Genomic DNA, 22,801 nt, shown 5'->3' with positions numbered 1-22,801 from the left:
GCTCCAGCCCTCTGATCCATTACTGTTTGGCGTTGGACCACCTGCCCAAAATGCGTACCCTTGTTTTGTTTCCTCTTCATCGTCCTTTTCACCCAATAACCTGGCTCAATCTGCCTTAGTGTCATTCTTTTCTTTTTCCCTGGAGACTCCTCTACATATTTTCTAGATCAGGGGTCAGCAAACTTTTTCTGCAAAGGGCCCAAACAGTGAATGTTCTGGGATTTACAGGTTGCAACCAGTCAACTCTGCAACTAGTCACCTCTGCTGGTGTGGGAAAGCAACCACAGACAATACTAACGAATGAGCCTGGTTGTTTTCCAAAAAATTTTTTATTTTTAGATACTTAATTTTCATATAATTTTCACCTGTCACAGATATTATTCTTTTGATTTTCTTCAACTATTAAAAAATGTAAAAACTATTCTAGCTCATGGGCCTTACAAAAAAAGGCAGTCTGCCATATTTGGCTGCAGGCCATAGTTTGCAGACCCTGGTTCTAGAACGATAAACTAATAGTTTAGGGACCAGAGCTGCTGCTTACATATCAAGATAGAGACAGGCAGGATCAGAAGTGTGAGTCCCTGATTCCAAGGTGGCAGGTGTGCTCAGGGAGCTGAGAATTCATTATTTTTCTCATTCTTGGTCCAGTTCTATATAGAAGTGGCCTGTAGAGTTACAAGACCAGGAGATCAGGCCAGGCACCAGGGAAAGGAGAAGAGGGTGGCTGGCAGTGCTGGAGCTCAAGTCCTGGGAAAGGGTCCACTCCTCTCTCAGGATGGGCGCTGGGACAGATGCAGGTGCAGGATTTCCTCTGCCCGCTTCAGATACTCGGCTGCCTTCTTCTTCACTCCCTCCCGGCGGGCAGGTGAAGGGTCACCTGTGAAGACAGAATGGTTCAGCAGAGGTACCTGGTCCCAAGTATCTGGGTTCAGAAGCCATGGTCTAGCCCTTTACAGTTCATACAGCATCACCATGTGTCTTTCCCTGCTCCCTGAGAGTCAGACATATCCTCCTCATTTTACAAATAAGAAAACTGAGGCCACAAGAGGTAAAGAAACTGCCCAGGGTTATGTAGGTGGTCAGTGAGAAGCAATTCTGATCTTTGATCTACTTGTTTCTCACTTTCCTTTCCCTTGAAGGTACCATCCAGGACCTGAGGCCTGACCCTCCACCCTGCAGTCCTGCTCACCAGGCACTCCCTGAAGCAGGATGTGCACGCCGTCCCGGTAGCCCTGCAGAGCTGCAGGGTAGGCGCCTGCCTTCTCGTCCTGTAGGGCCTGGGTGATGAGCTCTGTGGCATGGCTTAGATAGGCAGGGGTAGGTCCTCCGTCTTCATTCTCTTCCTCCTCCTGCCCTCCTGGCTCCCAGGGTTTCTGGTCTGGCCTTTCAGATTCTGCCTCCAATGCTGTCAGCTCACCTATGTGAGTAGGACTGGGGCCTGCACCTTCTGCAATCAGATATGGAGGACTCAGGCCAGATTGGCCCTTCTTTTCCCAGGGCCTGTTGCCCACCCACAGACCTCCTTGCCCACCAGGGTACCAACCTGTCCTGGGTTGCTCAGTGTCTGAGCAATCCAAAAGCCACTTGTGCGTAGCAAACTAGCCATGGTCTATTTGGTTGGTGTTCATGCACTTCTGCCTTACCTTATTAATTCTTTCTTTTTATTTCTTTCTTTTAATTGAGGTATAATTGATTTACAAGATTGTATAATTGATTTACAAGATTATATAAGTTACCGGTGTAAAACATAGCCTAATTCTTTCTTTAGGTACACATTAACATTAATTTGTGAGCTCTGGGTCACTGGTATTATTTCCCTCCTGACTACAGTTCATCTACAAATCCAAAACCTACCTCCAAAGGTTTAGCTGAAGGACACCACACCAACTATGCCAGGCCAAGGGCAGAAATGCTTCAAGCCTTGGAATCTTAGAATAATAGATTCAGAGGATCTCAAGGCTATTTTAGGGTCTCACAATTTCAGCTGAGGCCCCAAAGGTGAAGACAGTCGGTGGTAGGTAATTAGAATATTCCAGAGAGAAGGGCTCATCATATCCCCTAGGACTGGCAAAGAGATGGTCAAAGATCCCTTCTGCAGCTTATACAAAAGGCTAGAGATTTGGTGAATTTTTGATGAAAAGGCCTTTGAAGGGACAGTGCAGGAGCAGGAACCACCACTACATACCACTGGCCAGGAGAGGGAGGGGTGGGCCTGTCTCCAACCCCATCCAAAGGACCCCATATGGAGACCAGTGGCCTCCTACAGGAAGGGAAGATGACATCTCACTTCCCAGATGGACTTATAGCCCTCCCTGTGTTGCTAATGGAGAAGGTGGAAGAGTTCTTGGGATGCCCTAGTACTTGAGTTCAGGAGTCTGGTGTACATGATGGAGAAAGAGATGAGTACTGGCTCCTTGCCTGGAGAATTCTGATAGTGAAAGGCTTGCTGGAGGTGCCCACCAAGTGGGGCAAGGACACGAGGCAGCATCTAAGCAAACTGCACTTCCAGGTTTGGTGGGGGCAAGGAATTAGGAGTTTTTCCATGGGCCAAGGAATGTCTCATGGGAGCTCGTGGTTTAAGGAGCCTTGACAAGCTCCTGCCCAAGCATCTGGGCCCTGGGCAGATGGCTGGAGAAGGCAAGAGTATTTGAACGCCTGCTTCTCAGTGGCAGGGCTCATCAGCTGCAGTGACACTGCCTCTGCCTTTCCCCTCCAGTCCCTTCTATCCCTTCCCCAACCCTGGAGGGGCCAGAGCATGGAGGGGAGGAGGGAGCAGAATAAGAAGAGTAAAAGGACACTCCTCACACCCTTGTCACCAGGGCCAGAGGCCAGGCCACCAGTCAGGCCTGAGCTGGTGGAGGGGTGAGGCTGAAAACTGGATAGGAGACAGGTCCTGATTTGGATCGGATCCCTGGATGAGAGAACTCAAATGCCTGAAACTGATCAGAAAGGTAAGGGCCTGCCCAGGAGGTCACCAAAGGTGGAAGAAGGGAGGCCAACAAAATGGGCTTAAAAAAGACTGCTGTGAATCCACAATGAAACTGTTTCACAATGATCCCGAAGTGACATCAGCCACTTCAACACCCCAGTTGCAGTAACAGCATAAACTCAGAGAACTTTAGAACAAAAAGATTCAGTGTCTCAGAACCTGGGATTGTCAAGTCCCTAGATCTGACAAGGAGCTCAGGACCAGTGCCTCCATGGGGAACTTCTATCTCTGGTACCCACACATGCCAGCGGCTGCTCCAGGGACCTCCTCTGCTGTCCTCTGAGCCAAGACTTCACCCCTTTTCACTAACAGGCCTCTTCTGCCTTTAGGATCTACAGCTGGATCCTGAGACAGCCAGGAACCCCCCACCCCCCCGGGCTTCCAACAGAGGAACTCAGACCTTCCCGGGGCAGGGTGGCCCCTCGCCCATTCCAAAGCTTTCTCAGGGAGAAGATCCCATGGAAAGTAGCTCACTTCCTCCATGGTTGCTGACGGTACAGGGCACCCAGCTCGCCAGCACGGCCCCAGCACTCGGGAAGGGGCACTGCTTCTAATTCTCATCAAGGCTGCCGTTCGCCCACAGGGCGAATTTTTTCTCAAATTTACACAGCCACCAAACCGGCCAGCTGGTGGCTATGCCTGCCTCAGCCTCCCTGCCCCTAAGGACCTCCAGCCCAGCTCCTCCCTGCCCCACCCCCTACCCCACTTGTCCCAGCGTGTTACCTTCCTTGGAGAAGGGGTCGAAGAGGGCAAGCTCAGCCTCGGTGAGAGGGCCTCGGGAGGGGGAACTGGACGCCTCCTCGGTGCCCCCACAGTTAAAGAGGAGATCCAGGGCCTCCTGGGCAGGGCTGGATGGTGGAGGATCCACTGAGGAATAGATTGTTGGGGACATTCATGCCTGCCTTTATTGTTTCCCAGCTTTCAAAATGTAATCACCCTCTCACAGAATCCCTGCAGCAACTTGGGGCATAGACAAGCCCATTCTTAAGGTCTGTGCCCAGATTAAGAAACTAGCCCAGAGAAGGAAAATGACCTGGGCAGAGTTCCTCAGCAGGATAATGGTAAAGGAGCCGGGAAACACCCCAGGCTTTTCACTGAGGAGGGAGTGTCCCCCCAGCCCCCCTGCCAAACATACACACATTCTAGATCCTCCAGCCCTGGCTCTCTCTCCCACCCCATGTACCTGGCACCTCCAACTCCTCGAGGCCCCTCCTCTCCACTGGGAGTGGCTGGGGCAACCAGGGCTCACGAGGCTGCAGCCGAGGCTCGTCAGGGGGTGGCGTGGGGATCAGAGGAGGTGGCAGGATGTGCATGTCCCTGGATGCCTCAGAGGGCCGTGTCACCTCCCCACCCTGCAAGAGAGAAAGAGTAGCCTGGGGGTGTCACAGGGTGCAGCCTGGCGGGCAGGTAAGCTTCCCAAGTGCTGGGGAGAGGGGAAGAACAGGTACACGTACCCGGAAGAACTCCTTGAGTTGCGGGCTGTTGTTGAGTGCGGGGATGTGCACAGTGAAGCGAAGCAGGTCCTCAGCCCCCTTCCGCCGCTCCTCGATCACTGAGGCTTCAAACCGGCCTGCACCCGCCAGGGCAAGGGGCAGGGAGAGAAACAGTGGCCCAAAGGGGCTTCTGGCCCCTGTGGGCCACTATTCCTGGTTCTGCCTGAGAGGGTCTGAGCAGCCCACCACCCCTTCCCCATTCTCCCAGCAATCTTCCTTGGCTCTGCCCAGGGTGAGCGTCTGGCAAGGAGGGACCGATCTCCTTATTCATCCATTTTCCAGATGTTTAGGGAGCACCTAACTATGTGCTAGGTTCAGAAGATGAATGAGAGAGAATAGCAGAAAGCAAAATGAAACCTAGCAGGTTACTGAAACACTGCCAATATGGGTTTTACAATATGACTAGTTGTATGACAAACTTTTCATATTAGTTACTGCTTGAAGCTACAACTCTAAGCCTTTTTAAAGAAATGGTTTCTAGTTTCCCTTTTGATTGCTGCAATAAAATATTATGTTTGCAAAAAAATAAAAAAACAAAAAACTAACAAAAAAGGAGGATGAATGAGAGAGAAGGTCTCTAGATATCACATCCTAGACAGGGGGAGGCAGGCAACCAACCAGAAACAAATAATTTCAGATAGTTCTGATATAATAGAAACGCAAATAAGAGAGGGGAAGTGACTTGCCCAAGGTCACATAGCAAGTAGCCCCATCTTTACAGTTTCACCGTTCTCTTCGAGGCAGCAGGCAGTTATTTATTTAACTCTGGGCTAGTTATCATGCTGCCAGGGGGAGTAGCTACTGTATTCCCCACTGTCTGGCATAATCTGCCAGTAGTGACCGTTCACCTTGCCATGAAAGAACATCTCCTGTCAGTCTAGAGACCCAAGGAACAGATCAGCCCTGTCTACGAGAAATAATATGAAACTCATGTGTAAGTTATAATTTTTAGTAGCCACATTTTTAAAAAAGGTAAAAACAGGTTAATTTTAATTACATATTCTATTTAACCCAACATATCTAAAATATTCTCATTTGAACATGTAATTGATATATAAATTATTGAAATAGTTTACATTCTTTTTTTTTTAAATGAAGGCACTGGGGATTGAACCCAGGACATCGTGCATGCTAAGCATGCGCTCTACCACTGAGCTATATCCTCCCCCCAGATTCTTTTTTCAGTTGTATTCGACCGATGCAGCACCTCTCAGTTCAGACTAGCCACATCTCTGGCGCTCCTCAGCCATAGGTGGTTCAGGGCTGCTATTTCTGGACAGCACAGGTCTGGAGGAAACATTGGTTTGTGGCTTGGAATTCTAGTTCAGCCCCTTTACCTCCCTGAGACTCAGTTTCCTCATCTTGGAAATGGGGCTAATGAGGACAGGAGTGTTAAAGGGCTCAACATACAGTATGGGCAAAGCTCAGAGCGGTTTCCCTAAGTGAAAAATGAGGCCACCTTGAAGGGCCCTTCCAGCTGTCTGAAACATGTCTTTGCCATGAGTTTCAGGCTCCCTTCTATTCAGCCCTCACCAGCAGGGGTCCCCTTTGAACAACTCTCTCTTCATTTTTGGCCTGAATGCCTAGATCAAGACTCACCAAACACCTGGGCGCGGGGGAAGGCAGGAAACTCCTCCAGGCGGCGGAAGAGGTTGCGGTGGGTGTAGGCCAGGTCTCCGTGCAGCTTCCGGAAGTCGCTGTAGCGCTTCCAGACCACCACCTAGGAGGCACATGGAACTTGACTGGGACAAGCAACAGTGGGAAGCGGCCATCCTCCCTCCCTGCCTGGCCCCAGGGTGTGTGTACATTAGGGCGCAGCACCCCCTCCTCCCAGGACCAGGGAGGAACAGGGGCTGGTCTCCTGGCAGAGTTACCAGCTGTTGCTTTGCTGTTTCCAGATCTGGAATTGGGAAACGGTCCCCTTCCTCCCAGGAGCCTCACCTCTTTGACATCCTCCGGGTCCCTCTTTGAGATGAACTGAGGAAGAAAGGCAAGAACCAGGTGAGACCAGAGACTGACATCTGACCCCATCATCCTGTACAATCGGAGGATGCCCCAGGTACCTCCCAGCCCCATTGAGAGGGGCAGAGCCCTTTGGCTACTGGTATCAAGGGGTCCTGGTTTTGAGGCTTTGAGTGTAACTTTGGCCAGTTTTTCTACCAGGCAACTCAGTTACTTCATCTGTCAAATTATCCAGGTCCTTGGACTCTTTAGTCAACAGAAATTGATAAGTGGTCAGACGAGAAATTCAGGCAAGGCTTTATTGGAACTCATGCTGCAGTACAGGTGTCCTCAGTAGCTCTCTTAGGAGGGCGGGCTGGTTCCTTAAATGGAGTGAGGGTAGGGGCGGAGCAGTAGGCTGGGCCAGAGCAGTGGCTTAGGTGGTCCGCCACCCTCTTGGTGGTGCTGTCTGCAGTGATCATGCACAGTGCCCTGCTTTTGCTACTGGAACCACAGAAGTGACAGTTGGTTTGTGGCCTTTTTGTATCTTATTGTTCAAAATTGCCTGGACTTTGCATGCGTGCAGTTATTTTTAGTCCCTTACAGTTTCTTAGTATTCTGTTTGTCTGGGTGTAAGTACAAGCACTGGGTAAAGGATCCCAGGTCCCAGCCTGTCTCAAAATGCAAGTATCCCTAAAGGCCCATCTAGAGGACTCCTCCCTCAGCCCAACTTGTATCTCAGTTCCTTCAAAGGGCCAAGTCCCTGCATCTCCTTCTGAAACCAGAGAACCTTGAGTTCTCTAAAGAATGAGGTTCTGTCCCAGAGCCACTTCTTCCTTAAAGGAGGAAGCCTCTGTGGGTGGACACTCCTGGACACAGAAGAAACTGTGGGACTCCTGAAGAGCAGACTGGCCTCTGAGGTGGAAAAAAGACTCTGTTTTCATTATGTATGTTCATAATAATTAAAAAATAACACCCTGCTGCTTAGAGTAACTTTTTTTTTAATTTAATTTTTTTTGGTGGAGGTACTGGGGATTGAACCCAGAATCTCGTGCATGCTAAGCATGTGCTCTACCACTGAGCTATTACCCGCTCCCCACAACCCCCAGCTTGGAGTAACTTTGGCAAATTTGAAAACATCTCCTGTTTATTATCCTAGAGCCCAGGAAGGAAGACACCAAAACATGCCCATTTAAAAGATGAGGAAATGGAAGCTCAGAGAAGGGATGTGACCTGTCTGGGGACTGCTAGCACTGCAACCCTGGCCTTTGCTTTTCACAATAGACTGGCTTAAAACATTTGGGTAAAAGAAATTATATTTTAAAACCACTGAGGAATATATACCTGACAAAGGACTCTTATGCAGAGGATATAAAGAACTCCTACAAATCAATATTAAAAAAGACAAACAACCCAACTTTACAAAATGGACAAAATAGTTGAAGAGGCACCTCCCACAAAAAAAAGATGTTTAAATGGCCAATAAGATTATGAAAATATGCTCAACCTCATTAGTCATCAGAGAAATGCAAAGTAATATTCCAATGGAATACTACACACCCACCAAGAATGGCTAAAATTAAAGATGCTGATGCTATCAGGTGCTGGCAAGAATGGGAGTATAAAATGTTACAATGACTTTGGCAAACTGGCAGTTTTACTAGGAAAACTGGCAGTTTTACTAGGAAAGCTACCCATGTGTCCATCAAATGACCAAGCAATTCCCAGGGACTATATTTTTATTTGTATTTTTTAGGCATGGGAAAGGCATAAAAGATTTGGGGAAAGCTCATTTTAAACATCTAGGAGTCTGTACTTAAATCATTTTGGAAGTGTTTATGTTTTTGCTTCACTTTAATAGCTACCAGTTTAATATTTGTCTACTTCAGAAGTGTATAAGCAAAAAAAGAATTTACAGTGAAAAATTTTCCCCAATCAGTTCTTGTATATCATTCTACAGATGTTATTATACTTTCTATTTTTAATCCTTTTTCTGATTTCCTCTGTGTGTTTATAACGTTGATACTGCTTCATACATCAATTTTAGTCTTTATCTACTGACTTCCTGATATGACTGTGAAGAGACTTACTCCTTAATTTCTTTTGAATTGCATGAATTTTTAGTCATACACAAGCATTATTTTGTGAAAAATTAAAAGAAATTCAACTCCTTTAAAAAAGTCTATGTAAATATCAAACAAACCAATAAACAAAACAAGAGATTGGAGAACTAACCAATATTTGGGTTGAGCCAGAGTTTTCATGTTAACTTAAATTCACGGCCTAATGGCCAAACGCCACGCATTGGGCGTGGACATCCACACCTCGTCGTCTGGAAACTGCTGTCACGCCCTTTTAAAAGGACAGCGCCCTCCTATGGCCCCGCCTCCTGGTGGCCAAAGACGTATACGAAGGCCCTATCGCCATCTCCCCTTAAAGGGGAAATCCATTTCTGTCGTCTAAAATGGGAGCTTCCAGCAGCGGCTTGCCTTAAGGTAAAACACAGCCCCTCTCTTGTTAAAAGGGTAAAGGTCCCCGATGGGTCCCACCTCACCTGCGCGGTCACTTTGTACTCGGTGTAGCCCTTCGGGTGGGTTCGAGGGTCGGAGACTGTGTAGTGCCGCAGAAAGTCGTCCTTCGCCTGACGAGACATGGCAAAGGAGCTGGAGCGGAGCTGACCTCTAGCCTCCGCCTCCTCCACGCCGCCCCCGCCCCTCCAGGTCAGTCTCCGCCAGCCACCTTCTCTCCCGGGCCTGGGCCCTTCCTCCTCGGGCCCAGGGAGCTGGTCGCATGTGACCGTGCAATTCTCTGGCAGGGCGCTTGGCCAAGGGACCGTCTAAAAAGTTCTTGGTTGTTGGCAAAGCATGAACTAGGTGATTTGAGAGTAAGGATTGGGAAGGTTGTGTCACTCAATTCTGCCTTGCGATCAAGCCCAACCGACCCGAGTGTAAACCCTCATCATAAATGACTTCTCCTTTGCTTCCCAATTCCTTTCTTTCATCCATCCACCCACCTTTTATTGCGTTCAATATGTGCCAGACATTGCCAAATTATTTCCCTGTCTCCCTCCCTAGGATTCACTAAATTCATCTTTTCTGGAAGGGTAGGGGGAGCAAAAAAAACCCCAGAGAAGCACGGAGGTTTCATGGGTTCTAAAGTAACACTTATTAACTGCTTGAGTTTCCTTTAACTACTCGAGCCTCAGTTTCTCATCTCTAGAATGGGGATGTTTATAATAGAACCTACTATAGTGAATGTTTCTTTTTCCTTTGTGGTTTGTCCAGCATTCACCCCTGCCTCTTTCTGTTAGCACCATAGCACCAGATCTTTGGAGGCTGTTCAATAGTTTGTGCAGCCCTCCCGCCTCTTAGCCCAGAATCCAAAGGTGCCAGCTCCTTTCCTTGCCCCAGGTCTTGGGGAGGGGTTGTGGTTTTGGGGGGACCGTCTCCTGAAGCCTTGAATCTTGAGTGAGGGACAGAGGGCACAGTGCCTGGCAAGGGGACTGATTTGCTCCTTGAGTACAGTGTTGGCTGTGGGTTTGGCTGCCCAGCCTCTAGAGCACTTTTCCAAGCCTTGATGTCCAACCTCCATTGAGATGCCATGAGTCTGCTGTATCCTTCCAAGAAAGGTTCTTCCTGTTGAAGGCAGTTTTGATCTGTGTCTGGGCAGAGCATCCAGGACCCTGACTGATACCACCACCACCACCAGGTTGTGAAGCTTAAACATGGCATTGTGCTGGATGAAGCACTCATGGCCACTCTTGTTACTGGAACTCAGATGAGCGGGCTTTGTAACTCCAGAAAGAAACACAAAGTGGGGTGGAGGCTATAGTTCAGTGGTAGAGCACTTGCTTGTCATGTATGAAGTCCTGGTTTAATCTCCAGTGCCTCCATTAAGGAAAAAGAAAAAAATCACAAAGTGAACTCCCAAATCAGACTCTCAGGTGTATGGAAAAAAGGTAGCTTATCCAGGAGGTATTTGGGAGGAGGCTGGGATTGGGTGGTGTCCCCTCCCACAGTACACATCAGGGCTCCTCTGAAGACCCCTTTCAACATCGCTCTTGGTCTTCAAAGTTCTCTTGGCAGAGCAGAGGCTCCAAGTTCCCTTCTCACCCATCATTCGCTCCCCTCCCTTGCCCGGCAGCTCCCCGTTCTCTCCTTTCTGCCTTATTTCTCCATCTAAGACGTTTCCTATCCAGATCAGTTTAGCCCCGGCCCTTCTCCAGATCTCCAGTTCCACCAGTCCCGTCACTGGGAGAAGCAAACAGGAGAGCCTTCTCAGAAGGCAGGGAAGAGGGAAAAGCTGCGGGGGGCCAGGTCCCCACATTCCCACTGGGTCTGCTTGACTATATGAAGCAGACTTTCTGCCACAGCTCATACTCCCCATGCATAGGCCTTTATGATGAGTATAATCTTATTATTTTTCCTATTTACCTCTAAACCATGCATAATTCACGTTTGGAATCAGGATGCTGCTTTTTAAGGGCCCCCCAGAGGACTTGAACACTGGGTTGACTTACCTGGATCAGTGGATGGCTGAGTTCACACTGAATCTGCTTGAACTCATACTGATTGAAATAATGATAATTATAGCTGACATATAGTGCTTATGACACACAAGACACCCACCCATTTGTTTCTTCTCCCAACTGTAGGAGGTAGGTGACATTATCTTTAACCCAGATGGGGAAACTGAGGCACAGACATGTTAAGCAACTTGCTAATCATCGAGTGAGTGGCAGAGCCAGGGTTTGGCTCTGGAGACTGAGTGTGTCCACTTACGGCAGGGGAGGGAGCATGGGGACCACAGCGTCTGTCTTGCACAGAAGACAGGGCAGGCAGTTCTAAATTTCTACACTGAAGGCCAGTTCATGTTCCAAGGTTGTCCACCCAACACCCATTTCCCTCTTCCATCCTAAAAGAGCCCAGATTTTGCACAGGTCTCTCCCCTCCAGGAAGGGATCCCAGTGCCAGTTTAGGAGTAAATCGCTATCTCTTCCTCTCTTTCCTTGCCTTCCCTCATAGACACATTAGGCTCTATTTGGCATTTGAATTTCCAGCAGAAAGAGAAAAATAGAAGACTGTTAGTAGGGTGTAGTTGCTAAACATGCTGGGTCCAAATCGCAGATCCTCTCCTTCCTCACTGGTTTTGTGTAAGTCACATAACCTCCTGGAGGCTCAGTTCCTATATAAATGGGGACACTAGGAGTCTGTCCTGCTTGGGGCCGTTCTTCAGTGTGATGGTAAGTGAAGAATGCCTCAAGCAGAACCCTGCAGAGTAAGCATCCACTAGTAGGACCACAGCAAGGGGCCCTGTGAAAACACCCAGCTGTCCTGCCACCTGGATTGGGGCCCTGAGGTCCCCTTGGTTCCCATCCTTTCCCAGCCTGCCCCTGCTTCAGAGTGCCTTTAGTTTTCAGGGAAGGCCCCTTCCTGGCTCTGCTCCTGGTTTGCTAGCTTGGCATGATGCCCACATCCTCCTACACAGGGGTCCTCACCCCTGTCTCCCAAAAGCCCTTGCTCTTCATTCCTCTGTCCTGTGGTTCCCTCTACTGGAACCACTGCTGCCTCATACAGCTGTGCAGGTTGTCCACTGCACATGGGTCCCTTGCAGCAGGAGGTTGGGAGCTGAAATTCTGCCCATGTTCCATTAAACAAGCTGTGAGCCTGATGTTGGGGAAGCATTGCTTTTTCTAATTCATACCTCTGAGGGTAGCAGTAAACCATCCTCTGGTAAACCAGCCTCCCCCTTATTCTAGCCAGAAAACTTCTACTCATCCTTCACTCTCAGCTTTAATGTCACCTCCTCTGGGAAGCCCACCTGGACTCTTCCAAATGGAATTACACAGCCCTGTCCCATGCTTCTATAACTCTTTGCCATCCCTTTGACACAGCGACGGTTGGTTAACCTTCTGCCTGAAATTCTGTTCCTTTGTCTCCTGCAGGACTGTGGGCTCTAGGCAGTCTCTAGAGCTGTTGAATCAGCAAATGACTCAGCCAGGAATGGGGGCAGGGAACAATTTATTCCCACAGCTGAGCAAAGGACAAGGCCCACAGCCTCAACAGCAGCAGGGGCAGCCCCATCCCAGCCCCAGTCCTCTCATCTTGGTACAGCAGCTGCAGGCAGGCTGGGTCAGGAGCCAGGGTGACAGCCCTCCTGCCAGGGGGGCTAGCTGGCCACGGAGAAGCAGTGGGCAGCAGTAGCAGCAGCAGGTTACAGAGGGGCGTGGGGTGTTAGTTGGGCTGGCTGACTCCCATCCCCCAATGGATGGTGCTTGGTGAGGGCCTGTAGAGTGGGGGCCTGGACTGTGAGATGGGGGGCATCTGTAGTGGCTCAGTCGGCCATGAAGATGCGGCTGGAAATGTCATCCAGGAGCCAGTCGATGCCAGGCAGCAGGTTCTCCCCGGTGACGGCACTGCAGCCCTGGATGCACCAGTGGTGGCTGCGGATGGAGTCCAGCTCCAGGGCCTGGGAGGGCAGAAAGTGATGGTGGGCCCCAGTGACCACAGGTCCTGTCCGCTCACAGCCCATTCCCTCTCCTGGCCCAGGGGGGAATCCATGCCTCCCCTAGGAGCCTGCTTTGGGAAGCTGTCCCTGGCCCAGGTGAAGACCTATCAGCCCCTCTGGGTACCTGGGCTCTTTGCACACCACCACGCCAGCACTGCCCCTTAATAATGGAATAGCAACAGGGGCTCCCGACATTGTGCTGTGGGCCCTATAAATGTCCTCTCATCCATTCCCCACAAGGCCCCATAAGCCAGGGATTGTGTTTTACTGAGAAGGAAACTTCAGAAAAGTTAAGCAACCTGCCTAAGGTCACACAGCTAGTAAGCGGCAGAACCTAGATTCTAACCCCACTCTTTCTGGTGTTCAAGCTCTAGAATAAGAGTTAAGATGCAAGCTGGGGTCACACAGCCCTGCGTTTAAATCCTGGCTTACTGGCTGTGTGACCTTTGGCAAGTTACCTAACCTCTCTAAGCCTGTTTCACCGTCTGTAGTATGATAATAATAGTTTCTACCTTGTGAGGTAGTTGTGAGAATTGAATGAGTTAATCCATGCAAAGAGCCTAGCACACGGAAAGCACTCACTTCTTCTTGGCTACTAATTGTCCTGTGGAATAATCTGTCTGCAGGTCTGCCTTCCCCCAGGCTGTGGGGCACAACTACATCTTACTTATTTTTTAAAGATTTGTTGATTTTAATGGAGGTGCCAGGGATTGAACCCAGGACCTCATACATGCTAAGCACACACACTACCACTGAGATATAGCCTCCCCTACAACTATGTCTGATTAATCAGTGAATCTCTTGTACCCTGAATAGGTCCTGCCACACAGCAGGGGCTAATAAATGCTTTCATAATAAATTAACAAAGAAATGCATGCTCCTTTTGCTCCACGAGCCTGTGCCAAGGCCTGGACTCACCTCGCGGATGGCGTCAGAGGACAGTGCTCCGGGCAGGTCCTGCTTGTTGGCAAAGATGAGGAGGGTCGCTCCAGCCAGGCGCTGGGGAAGAGAAATAGGTGGATATGGGGGTTGGAAGCTCAGAGGGCAGCCTGGCCCCATCACTAATCACACTGAGCATCTGGGGTCAGAGATCCACCTGGAAGATCCGGGCAAGGTCCCATGGTGGTGGGAAAGGCCTAAGTGGGTGGGTAGTGTAGAGACGGCCTTTGTGTCCAACCAATTATTGAGTGGGGAGAGCCCTCGGTTGGCCTGGCACCTTGGTTCCAGCCCAGTCACCACCCAGTGGGCACCCCTCTCCTCTGTGCCTCAGGTTCCTCTTCCAAAAATGGGGAGGGGGCAATGGACAAGATGATCCCTGAGCCCTTGGGTTCCAGACTGCTCTGATCTGATGACCTGACAGGCACAAAGAATGCGACTGTCCCAGGGGCTTTGAGGTCTGTTAGAAATGCCCTTTTCCTCTTCCAAGTTCACGTAGCCCTCTGTCCCACTACTCTGTCAGGTCTCACTCTCTGCCTGTGATTCCAGTAATTTCCATATATGAGTTTGTGACTGGGAATCTCTCCATGTGGGTGGTGGATCTAGCCCTTAAAAAGGGCCTCGAGGTGCCAGGTCAGGGCTGAGCATCTCTTTGGGCCTGCTCAACATCCCTGTTTATGCCTGCTGTCCCTGTGTAACAATTAACAACCCCCTCTTTTATTCTCAAAAGTGTCCTACTTTTCAACTAAATGCAGTGTCATAACCTTGATCAAACCCTGGATCAGAGAAAGGATATTAATGGAAAAACTGGTAAAATCCAAATAAAATCTGTAGTTTGGTTAATAGTAACTTACCAATGTTAATTTCTTACCTTTGACAGATATATGGCAGTTCTGCAAGATGTTAACCTTAAGGGAAGCCAGGTGAAGGATATATGGGGTATCCCTTCCTTATCTTTGCATCTTTTCTATAAATCTAAAATTTTATTTTAAAAAGAGCATTTTGGCCCAGATAATAAATTTTAAGATCACTGTAATTATAATGTCCATCTGAGAGATGAGGCAGTGGAGATTCAGAAAAGTTAAATGCCTTGCCTGAGGTCACACAGCGAAGAGTCCAACTCCTGAGCCAGGTTCCACTGCCTCCTAAAGCTTCACACACTGGCCTCAAGTCATCCTCCTAAAGCCTGATTCAAGGTGCAGAAACTGACGCTCAGGGTGGTGAAGCAGTGACATGGTAGGGATGTGAACCCAAGTCTCGGTCCTCAGTGTAGACATGCCCATGACACTTGTGGGCTTCTCTGGACCAGGTGTACAGGTTGTCTCTGCCTCCCCAGTGGCAGAGTGAAGGAACAGATCCCACCCTAGGTGTCCCTCTGCGTTCATGGACCCCATCAGGGAATCTGCTGAGGAGGGTGTCCACACATCCACGATATGCACAAACTACTGGGACCTGGACACTGGGGGGAGCCCCGCTCCCCAACTTCGCCAGGCAACCTGCCCACCTCCTCCACCAACAGGCTCTGGAGCTCCCGCTGGCAGTCCTGCATGCGCTGGCGGTCAGCGCTGTCCACTACCCAGATGAGGCCGTCGGTGCTCTCAAAGTAGTTCCGCCAGTAGGACCGCAGGGACTTCTGGCCGCCCACATCCCAGATGTTCAGCTTGAATCTGGACAGGGAGAGAGTGGCTGGAGGGTCAGCCTGGCCCCTCGCTCGCCTGCCCGCCCTGCCCTGCTCTGGGCAGGCCCGCCCATAGGGACCCCACTCACCCGCGGTGCTCCAGGGTCTTGATGTTGAAGCCCAGTGTCGGGGAGATGGTGTCGATGTCTTCCCCATTGAACTTCTTGAGGATAGTTGTTTTGCCAGCATTGTCCAGGCCGCTGGGGCATGCCAGGCTAAGGAGAAGTCCCCATGCTCTGCAGGGCGGTGACATCATCACAGTGCCCCTCTCTTACGGGACAAATCATTTCCCACCACATAGCTTAATAAGTTGAGTACATGTCTGACCCACAGACTAACTGTTGAAGTATCAAGAAATAAATAGCTTACCATCTTCCTCTGACCAGGGGCTCCTTAATTCATCCCACATTTACTGAATACCTACTCTGTGCCACAATACCTCTGGTGCTTGGGGCGCCCCAGAGTCACAGTCCTCGTCTTGTGCAGCTTACACTCCAGCGTGAGACAGTCAGTAGAGTGTGAACAAGTGGGAAAGAAGGCCTTGAAGATCCCGGTGAGTGAAAGCAGCACAATGGAGAGGCTTTCAGAGAGGGCCAGCGGAGGGGCTCCATTTAGCATGGCACCAGGGAAGGCCTCTCTGACTGTCTTCAGCTGAGGCCCAAAGTGCAAGGAGCCAGCTTATTGAAGGACTGGGGGAAGGGCGTTCAAGGCAGAGGGAATAGCAAGAGCAAGTATCTGGAGGCAGCCACCCTCACCTTTCTGTTTCTGGAATATTCCAAACCCTTTGCTGCCGAGTGAGTGTGCAAAGGGCTAAGGTGACCCACCAGAGACCTACCCTGCACTTTCCTCCTAATGGTTAAGGGGGCTTGCAGCTGGGCAGCGGGGCCCAAGGCAGAATTTCTGCTCACCTGACCTGGGGCGAGGGACTCAACAGTGAAATGGGGGTGATAAGAGAACCCCTCCTGAGACCCAGCCTTAGTCCCTGATAGTTGGCCACTGATTATCCCTCTCACCCCTCAGCTCCATCATCCATGTTTCCTTCTCCACTGGACCATTCCCATCAGCTGGCAAGCTGGTGTCTCTCCCACGTTAGAAGAAGCAAACACCTCTTGAGCCTTCTCCCCCTCACTTTTTCCTTTATTTCCTTCTCTTTTACAGCAGATCGCCTCAAAACTGTGGTCCAGACTCAGCCTCTTCAATTTCCATCCTGCTCTTTCTTGAACCCATGAAACTCTTGCTCCCTCTGCTTCCCCAAAACTGCTCTTGCCAAGGTCAGTCCTTAGATCCACCATCTCCTCCACTGGCTGGGCAGTCCTCAGCCCTCTTCTTCCTGCTCCATCAGCATCCCGGAGTGGTCATCCCCCTCCTCCCCTCCAGGACACGCCCTGGTTCTCCTCCCTGGTCACTCCTCATCTCCCTGACCTTTAGATCGGAGCACACCTAGGTTCTCTTCTCTGTCCACACTCACTCCCTCAGCGATCTCATCTGGAATCATGGCCATCAAATACCACCTGTATGCTGATGACTGCCTAACTTCTAATTGTTCAGGCCAGAAACCTATGAGTCATGCTTGGCTTTACCCTTCTTTTCACACTTGTGTCCATCCAATCCAGCAGCAATTCCTGCTGGCCCTACTATCAAAATATGCCCCCACTTCCATCACCTCAGTGCCTCCACTCCGACCCTACCATCTATCTCACCTGTTAATGCAGTGACCTAATACTAGTCTCAGATCCCTCCTTTCTGCACTTCTCATGAAAAGTCCAGAACCAAAAGGCCCCTGGTGAGGTGGCTCTTCCATCTGACCTAAACTTCCAGTACTCTCTCTTTCTCTCCAGCCACCCTGCCCTCCTTGACATTCCTTTGAACACACCAGTTGAGTTCCTCCTTGGAGACATTTACACTTGCTGTTCCTTTTACTTTAACAATTTCCCCCAGATTATCTATATGGTTCATCCCTCACCTCCCTGCCTTTACTCAGCTGTCACTTTCTCCGTGTGGCCTTCTTTGACCACCTTATTTAAGCTACATTTTCCTCCATACATGCTATGTATTTTACTTGTTTATTTTGTTATCATCTTTCTCCCCTCAGCATTACATAGAACGTCCATGAAGGTAGGGTTTTTTTTTGTTTTGCTGTTTTACCCCAGCCCCCAGGATAGTCCCTAGCACACAGTAGGCACTTAATGAATGTTTATTGGATAAGTGATTTCTCTGTGCCTTCTCAAAGTTCTTTAAAACAGACATGGTGTGAATATTATATTTAAGTTATTTGCACACATAAATGTCTTATCTCCCCTCCTAGGGGAATTCGGGGTGAGGCCGGCCCAGCTCTTGGATCAGAGTTCCTCCCTCTACCCACAGCCCGGGGCCTGGCACAGAGGAGGGCGAAGGAGTGAAGATGCCTGCTCACAGGACTGAGAAGGTCAGCGGGGCCCTTGGGCCTAAAAGCCGTCAACCGATGGGACACGGACTGGCCATGAGGCAGCAAAGAGATGGACAATTGGACCCACCTGCGGAAGGACCAGCAAAGTCCACACCCTTCTACCCTGGGGGTGGAGGGCGGGGCCCGCACGCCCCCGGGAATCCGGCCTAGGGGCGGGGCCGGGGTCTGGCACCTTCCGACGGGGCAGGAGGCGATAAGGGCAGTGGAAGACAGCGGCCCCACACTTGGGCCAGACCGACGCGTGGTAGCGGCCGAGTCACCTCTGGGCCCCACCTCCCCCTACAATGGGACATCTGGTCCAGCCGCTGTGCCTTTACACCCCCACCTTTGGCCTTGGAAACGAACCCTCCCCTCCCAGAGCCGGTGGTACGGCCTCCCCTCGGCCCCCCGCCAGAAGCGATGGTAGGGCCCACGTGCGTGACGCACAATGGGCAGTTGGTATGGGCCCGGCGGCCGCGCAACCCGTGCCCAGTAGGGGGCGCCTAGCACCACCCGCCCGGCCGGAGCCCCCAGCTACCCTCGCGGCTCCGGCCTCCTGGAGGATACAGCATGAGCAGACGCAGCTCCCGTTCTTTCTGCTTCATCTTCTTCAGAATGGTCAGAAGCCCCATGACCTAGTAGCCCCCTCCGGGCCGCCGTTTCTTCCTAGTCCCGGGACCCCTTTCCCTGCTCCTATTGGCTATCGGGCCTACCGACAACACAGCCTATTGGCCGGCGCCTCACTTGAGCCCGTCCTCTACCCACGTGACCACGAAGCGGCCAGGCAGTGCGGCTGCGTCTGTTGGTCCCTCCAGCAGTGCTGGGGGCTTCTGCGCTGCCACCTGCGTTAACCCTTCGCGTCCCGAGGGCTTGGGTGATGAGAGCACCGCTGTTCTTTGCTTTTCAGGAGCCCAGGCTCGGGTGGAAACGGAAACCTGAAGTTCCTGGGTTGTGTCTTGGTTGCATAGGGAGTAGGAGTTTTGACTCAGGATTCAGAACCGAGAGCCGCAAGAATGTTGACGTCACCCGAGGGCCAGTGTAAGGCTCTGTTCCTCGGAAACAAGGTTCAACTCCTGGTCATCTTGGGCCTCGGCATCATTCTAAACCTGCCAGTTACAGGGCTTCCCCCTTTCCCCGGCTCCTGGAATCGTAGAGGGTAGGCCGGGGTTTCTCTATCCAGGTGGGAATACCCCTTGGGGGCCGTTTGGAAACGAGTGGGGGCGTCATTGGGTTGTCCTAATTACAAGGCAAGAGTCCCTGTCGTTTAGAGGGCAGGGGACAGACACGCACAAAGAATTGTCTCAACCAAGATGCCCATTGTTTCTCTGTTGAGAAGCACAACTTACTTTACCAGCGAGAAAACTGAGGTGCGCATGGTGCTTAGCACAGTGACTGACGTGTAGTAGGTGCTCAGTAGATATTGGTTGTTGAATATTTTGGTCGTTGACTTTGTCCAGGAGTTTGGTTCCTTACCTTAGCGCTCAAATCTGGAAAAAGTCAGGAAGTCCAGGCCAGGGACAAGGCAGTTGTAGACTCAGAAGGGTGAGCCTTATTGTCTTATCTTGTGCCCTTCCTCTAGGCCACTACAGGATAGATGTAAATAGGCAGCTGAGTAGGTTCTGTCCAGTGCTTGGGAAAGAACAGTCGGGCACCAGCTGAAGATAATGGGTAACATCTGTGTAATTTTATAAAGCATTCACGTTTTCTACCTCATCCTCCCGGGAACCCTGAGAGGCTTATTTCCTTTTTTGCAGATGTGATAGTGGAGTCCAGAAAGCTTAAGAAGCTTGGAGAGCAATTTAAACTATGGTCTGGTCAACAGCAAAGTACACCGTTTTTCAGGGTCCCTCCATGGTGTTTGTTTTGAGAGGGAGAGACCTGGCATGAGCTGGAACTTTTCATCCTGCAGAAGGTTGTGGGCAGATGAGGGCTGGACAGAAGGGGGTGCCTGGCTGGGACCCTTTGGTCAGCACTGTTTAGTCTCCACCAGGCACAAGGGAAGAAAGTGAGCATAACTCGTCTCCAAAGGCTTTGAGACACAGCTAAGATTACAAGATGCCTGCCTTCGTGCCTCCATGAGTGTATGCTACAGAAATTCTAACACCAGCACATGAACATTTATGACAGGGAAGTTCACTGTGGCATGGTTTGGAACAGCAAGACATGGGGAAAAAAATCTAAGGGCCGTCAGTGGGGATCAGTTACCTAAGCTGCGATACCCATGTGAGGTGGTTTCCATGAAGACTTTGAGAAAGATTTGTGGAAAGATGTCCATGCCTTATTAAGTGAAAATAATGACTTTCAAACCCATTTTAATTTTTAAAATAACAATTACCTCCTAAACAATGTTTCTTCCACACTCAGGAATACAGCCCATTAAGTAGATTGTGAAATAATTTCGGTGTCACAAGTAAGTTGAATCGTATGAAATTGCCCGTGTTTGACCACTTTGACAACAAAGATACTAGTTTCATGTGGTTCAATCTAGTCACATTAGCAAAATTAAATAGAGTGATCAGAACAGAACAGAAAACACTGCTGTCTTTGCCCAGGAAGTGAAGGTAAGTGGTATTTGTTGAAATGTTTGTTTCAGATATTTATATGGGTGTGTATACACAGTGAGTCAGTCACAACATTTGAAGATTGCTGCAATTCATTTGTTAACTCTGGAGCAGGTTTGAGGGAAACTTAAAATATTGCCCTAAACACTTCTGGAATGTTCTACTTCACTACTACTACTACTACTAGCATTGAAATCCTTGTTTAAATATCAGGTTTTAAAGCCCTGTCCTGTCCAAGCTGTTAGTGTAGCTTCCTAGGGCCCGCAGAGTAGGATTCCAATAGATACCAATTTGAAAAACAACCTTAAAGCTTGATGAAACAGTAAGAGACCAGGGAGTAATTGTATTGAACTTTTGAATAATAATTGCCAGTAGTTAGAAATCAGGGGTGGGGGTGGGGAGGAGTAGGGGGCCTAGTGACAGTTTTTTCATTTTCCTTAAGGAAAGGAGGAAAGGGTGCACTTGAGGAAATAAAATCTTTGGGAAATACATTTGGAGGAAAACTGGGAAAGATGATCTCTGGAGCTGTAGTTATATATAACTGTGTGTTATATATATATATGATATATATATATATATATACACACACACACACACACACATACATACACACACACAAGAAAGAATCATGAAATGGAAATACACAAATCCTGACAGCTGTGCAACCTGCATTTGAAGGGAGAGTTTCTTGAGGATTGTAAGTGGATTGTGACTAGAGGATAGAGTTCTAGATGCCTTTTAAAAGGGCGTGTTTACCCAATGTCTGGGGAGGAGAATTTGATATTATGATTTTAATTTTAAGAGATAAAGCCTTTTTGATCCAGATAGTCCACTTCATGTATCACCTTTATAATCATAAAGGAAATTTCCTGTTTTGTTATTCTGGAGCAACAACAACAAAAGCCAGAGGGAAAGACCCCGCTTAAGTGTAATTACTGATCGTTAAGCATTACCAAGAAGTATATCTGTGTATTGTATTTATTTATTTGTATGTACTCTAGATGAATTTTCTATTTGATTCTTTAAACTATAATGTTCCTATGAGGTTGATCAAAATAAAGTTACAGTTTTGATAAGAGGAATGCTGCTGTTCTCGCTGGTGAGACACATTCATGATGAAGTTTTATTCGGGGGCCCACATGCATAGGACAGAGGCAGCAGCCAGCACTTGGTGACATCATACCCACGTGTAAGTTTTGTCCTACTAACTAGTAAACAGAGCTGGAAGGTTGAATGTATAACCTAGTCACTGAACAGGCAACTGCCTGTAGACCATAGTCCTCCCTGGCCTGCCCCAGTACTCCCACCCCTTAACTCCCGATAAGCCATAAGTATCCAGGGGTGGCCCTGTCCCCAGTGGGTGTGTACAGCTTGCAGGCCACAGCCAAATGCCTCAAATGACGAGTTAGATTATTTGAGCATCCTCATTACAGATGTCAGCCCAGCTGCCTCTTGTGGGAGGCAGAGGTATCCTCTCCAACTTCCAGATGACAGTGAGCTGTTACATGTCCTTCTCAGGGCATATGACATCCTCAGGCCTTTCCAGAACTTTAGGAGTGGTTAAGGGATGGTAAATCTGAGCTCTTCCAACAACCCTGTCCCTGTTCACCTGACCCATGCCTGTGGCATCCTCGTCCTCAAAAGCAGGGCTATAGCAGATGCTCCTTGTTCCCGCAGAGCCTGGCCTGGTGAGTGGGGCTAGGGTAGGGGGTGAGTAGCTGTTGTGCCTTCACCCAGCAACCTGAGAGGCAGTACCACGTTATCTCCACTTGACAGGTGAGCCAGAGGCTCTACTCAACCAGATAGCTTCAGGAGCCTCTCAGCAGATTTCCCTGTTCCTCCTCCCCAAGACAGAGGGACCTTTCTAACCTGTGCTCAGATCTTGTCCATCCTCTGCTCAAAGCCCTGCACTGTCTGCTGAGTGCTCCCAATATCTTTCAGTGTTAGAGCCCGAGGTCTTAAGTGTTCCCCCATGCCCTGCAGGAGTGGTCCCCAGGGCTCTGTGCCCTGATCACCTGTTCCTCCTCCCCTGACCAATCTTCCAACCGGCCAGGGCATTAGGGACCAGCACCTCTAACCCATACCTTCTGGTCACACCTCCCTCTTTTCAACTTTTTGCTCAAATGTCCAATATCTCCAAAAATTTTTTTGTTCAATATTTCAGTGAAGCCCAGCCTGACCAACCTATTTAAATTGGAAACCACTCAATCCCCCACCTACGTTCCCCAAGTCCTTTATTTTGTTCTATGCTGCCCCATGACACTTAAGGCA

The 22,801-nt window shown here is 49.6% G+C and overlaps 3 protein-coding genes and 1 long non-coding RNA gene across 7 annotated transcripts in view; 2 read left to right on the top strand and 2 right to left on the bottom strand.

The window, feature by feature from the left end:
• Nucleotides 1-310: 310 nt before the first annotated feature.
• On the bottom strand, nucleotides 311-9,193 carry SNX15 (sorting nexin 15). Of its 3 annotated transcripts, XM_072970256.1 has the most exons (9): nucleotides 9,163-9,184; nucleotides 8,978-9,086; nucleotides 6,424-6,459; nucleotides 6,082-6,202; nucleotides 4,444-4,559; nucleotides 4,173-4,341; nucleotides 3,713-3,856; nucleotides 1,190-1,447; nucleotides 311-877 (listed from the first exon to the last, which is right to left on the bottom strand). In XM_072970256.1, the coding sequence occupies exons 2-9, from the start codon at nucleotides 9,074-9,076 to the stop codon at nucleotides 771-773; spliced, it is 1,050 nt and encodes a 349-aa protein (XP_072826357.1). In that variant the 5' UTR covers nucleotides 9,077-9,086; nucleotides 9,163-9,184; the 3' UTR covers nucleotides 311-770. The 3 variants fall into 3 exon arrangements, with proteins under 3 accessions (XP_072826357.1, XP_072826358.1, XP_006216745.2); XM_072970257.1 differs by lacking the exon at nucleotides 1,190-1,447 and having other exon boundaries at nucleotides 9,163-9,193; XM_006216683.4 differs by lacking the exon at nucleotides 9,163-9,184 and having other exon boundaries at nucleotides 8,978-9,156.
• Nucleotides 6,087-17,976, top strand: LOC140698819 (uncharacterized). Its single transcript, XR_012076796.1, has 3 exons — nucleotides 6,087-6,278; nucleotides 6,381-6,483; nucleotides 17,850-17,976. It is a non-coding gene; the product is annotated as an uncharacterized lncRNA (long non-coding RNA).
• On the bottom strand, nucleotides 12,427-18,695 carry ARL2 (ARF like GTPase 2). Its single transcript, XM_006216681.4, has 5 exons — nucleotides 18,537-18,695; nucleotides 15,634-15,744; nucleotides 15,371-15,533; nucleotides 13,849-13,929; nucleotides 12,427-12,891 (listed from the first exon to the last, which is right to left on the bottom strand). The coding sequence occupies exons 1-5, from the start codon at nucleotides 18,599-18,601 to the stop codon at nucleotides 12,757-12,759; spliced, it is 555 nt and encodes a 184-aa protein (XP_006216743.2). The 5' UTR covers nucleotides 18,602-18,695; the 3' UTR covers nucleotides 12,427-12,756.
• The window catches only part of BATF2 (basic leucine zipper ATF-like transcription factor 2), a 16,737-nt gene continuing 12,626 nt past the window's right edge, over nucleotides 18,691-22,801 (top strand). The window contains exon 1 of one of the 2 annotated variants that reach the window (XM_072970259.1): nucleotides 18,691-19,033. In XM_072970259.1, the coding sequence (XP_072826360.1) occupies nucleotides 18,983-19,033 (51 nt within the window). In that variant the 5' untranslated portion in view covers nucleotides 18,691-18,982. The remainder of the gene's footprint in view (nucleotides 19,034-22,801) is intronic. The other variant, XM_072970260.1, reaches the window with a different exon arrangement.

Source organism: Vicugna pacos, chromosome 10 (genome assembly GCF_048564905.1).
Source record: "Vicugna pacos chromosome 10, VicPac4, whole genome shotgun sequence".
Classification (NCBI taxonomy): Eukaryota; Metazoa; Chordata; class Mammalia; order Artiodactyla; family Camelidae; genus Vicugna; species Vicugna pacos.
Note: the sequence above shows the minus strand (reverse complement) of the source record. Positions and strands in the feature narration are given on the sequence as shown.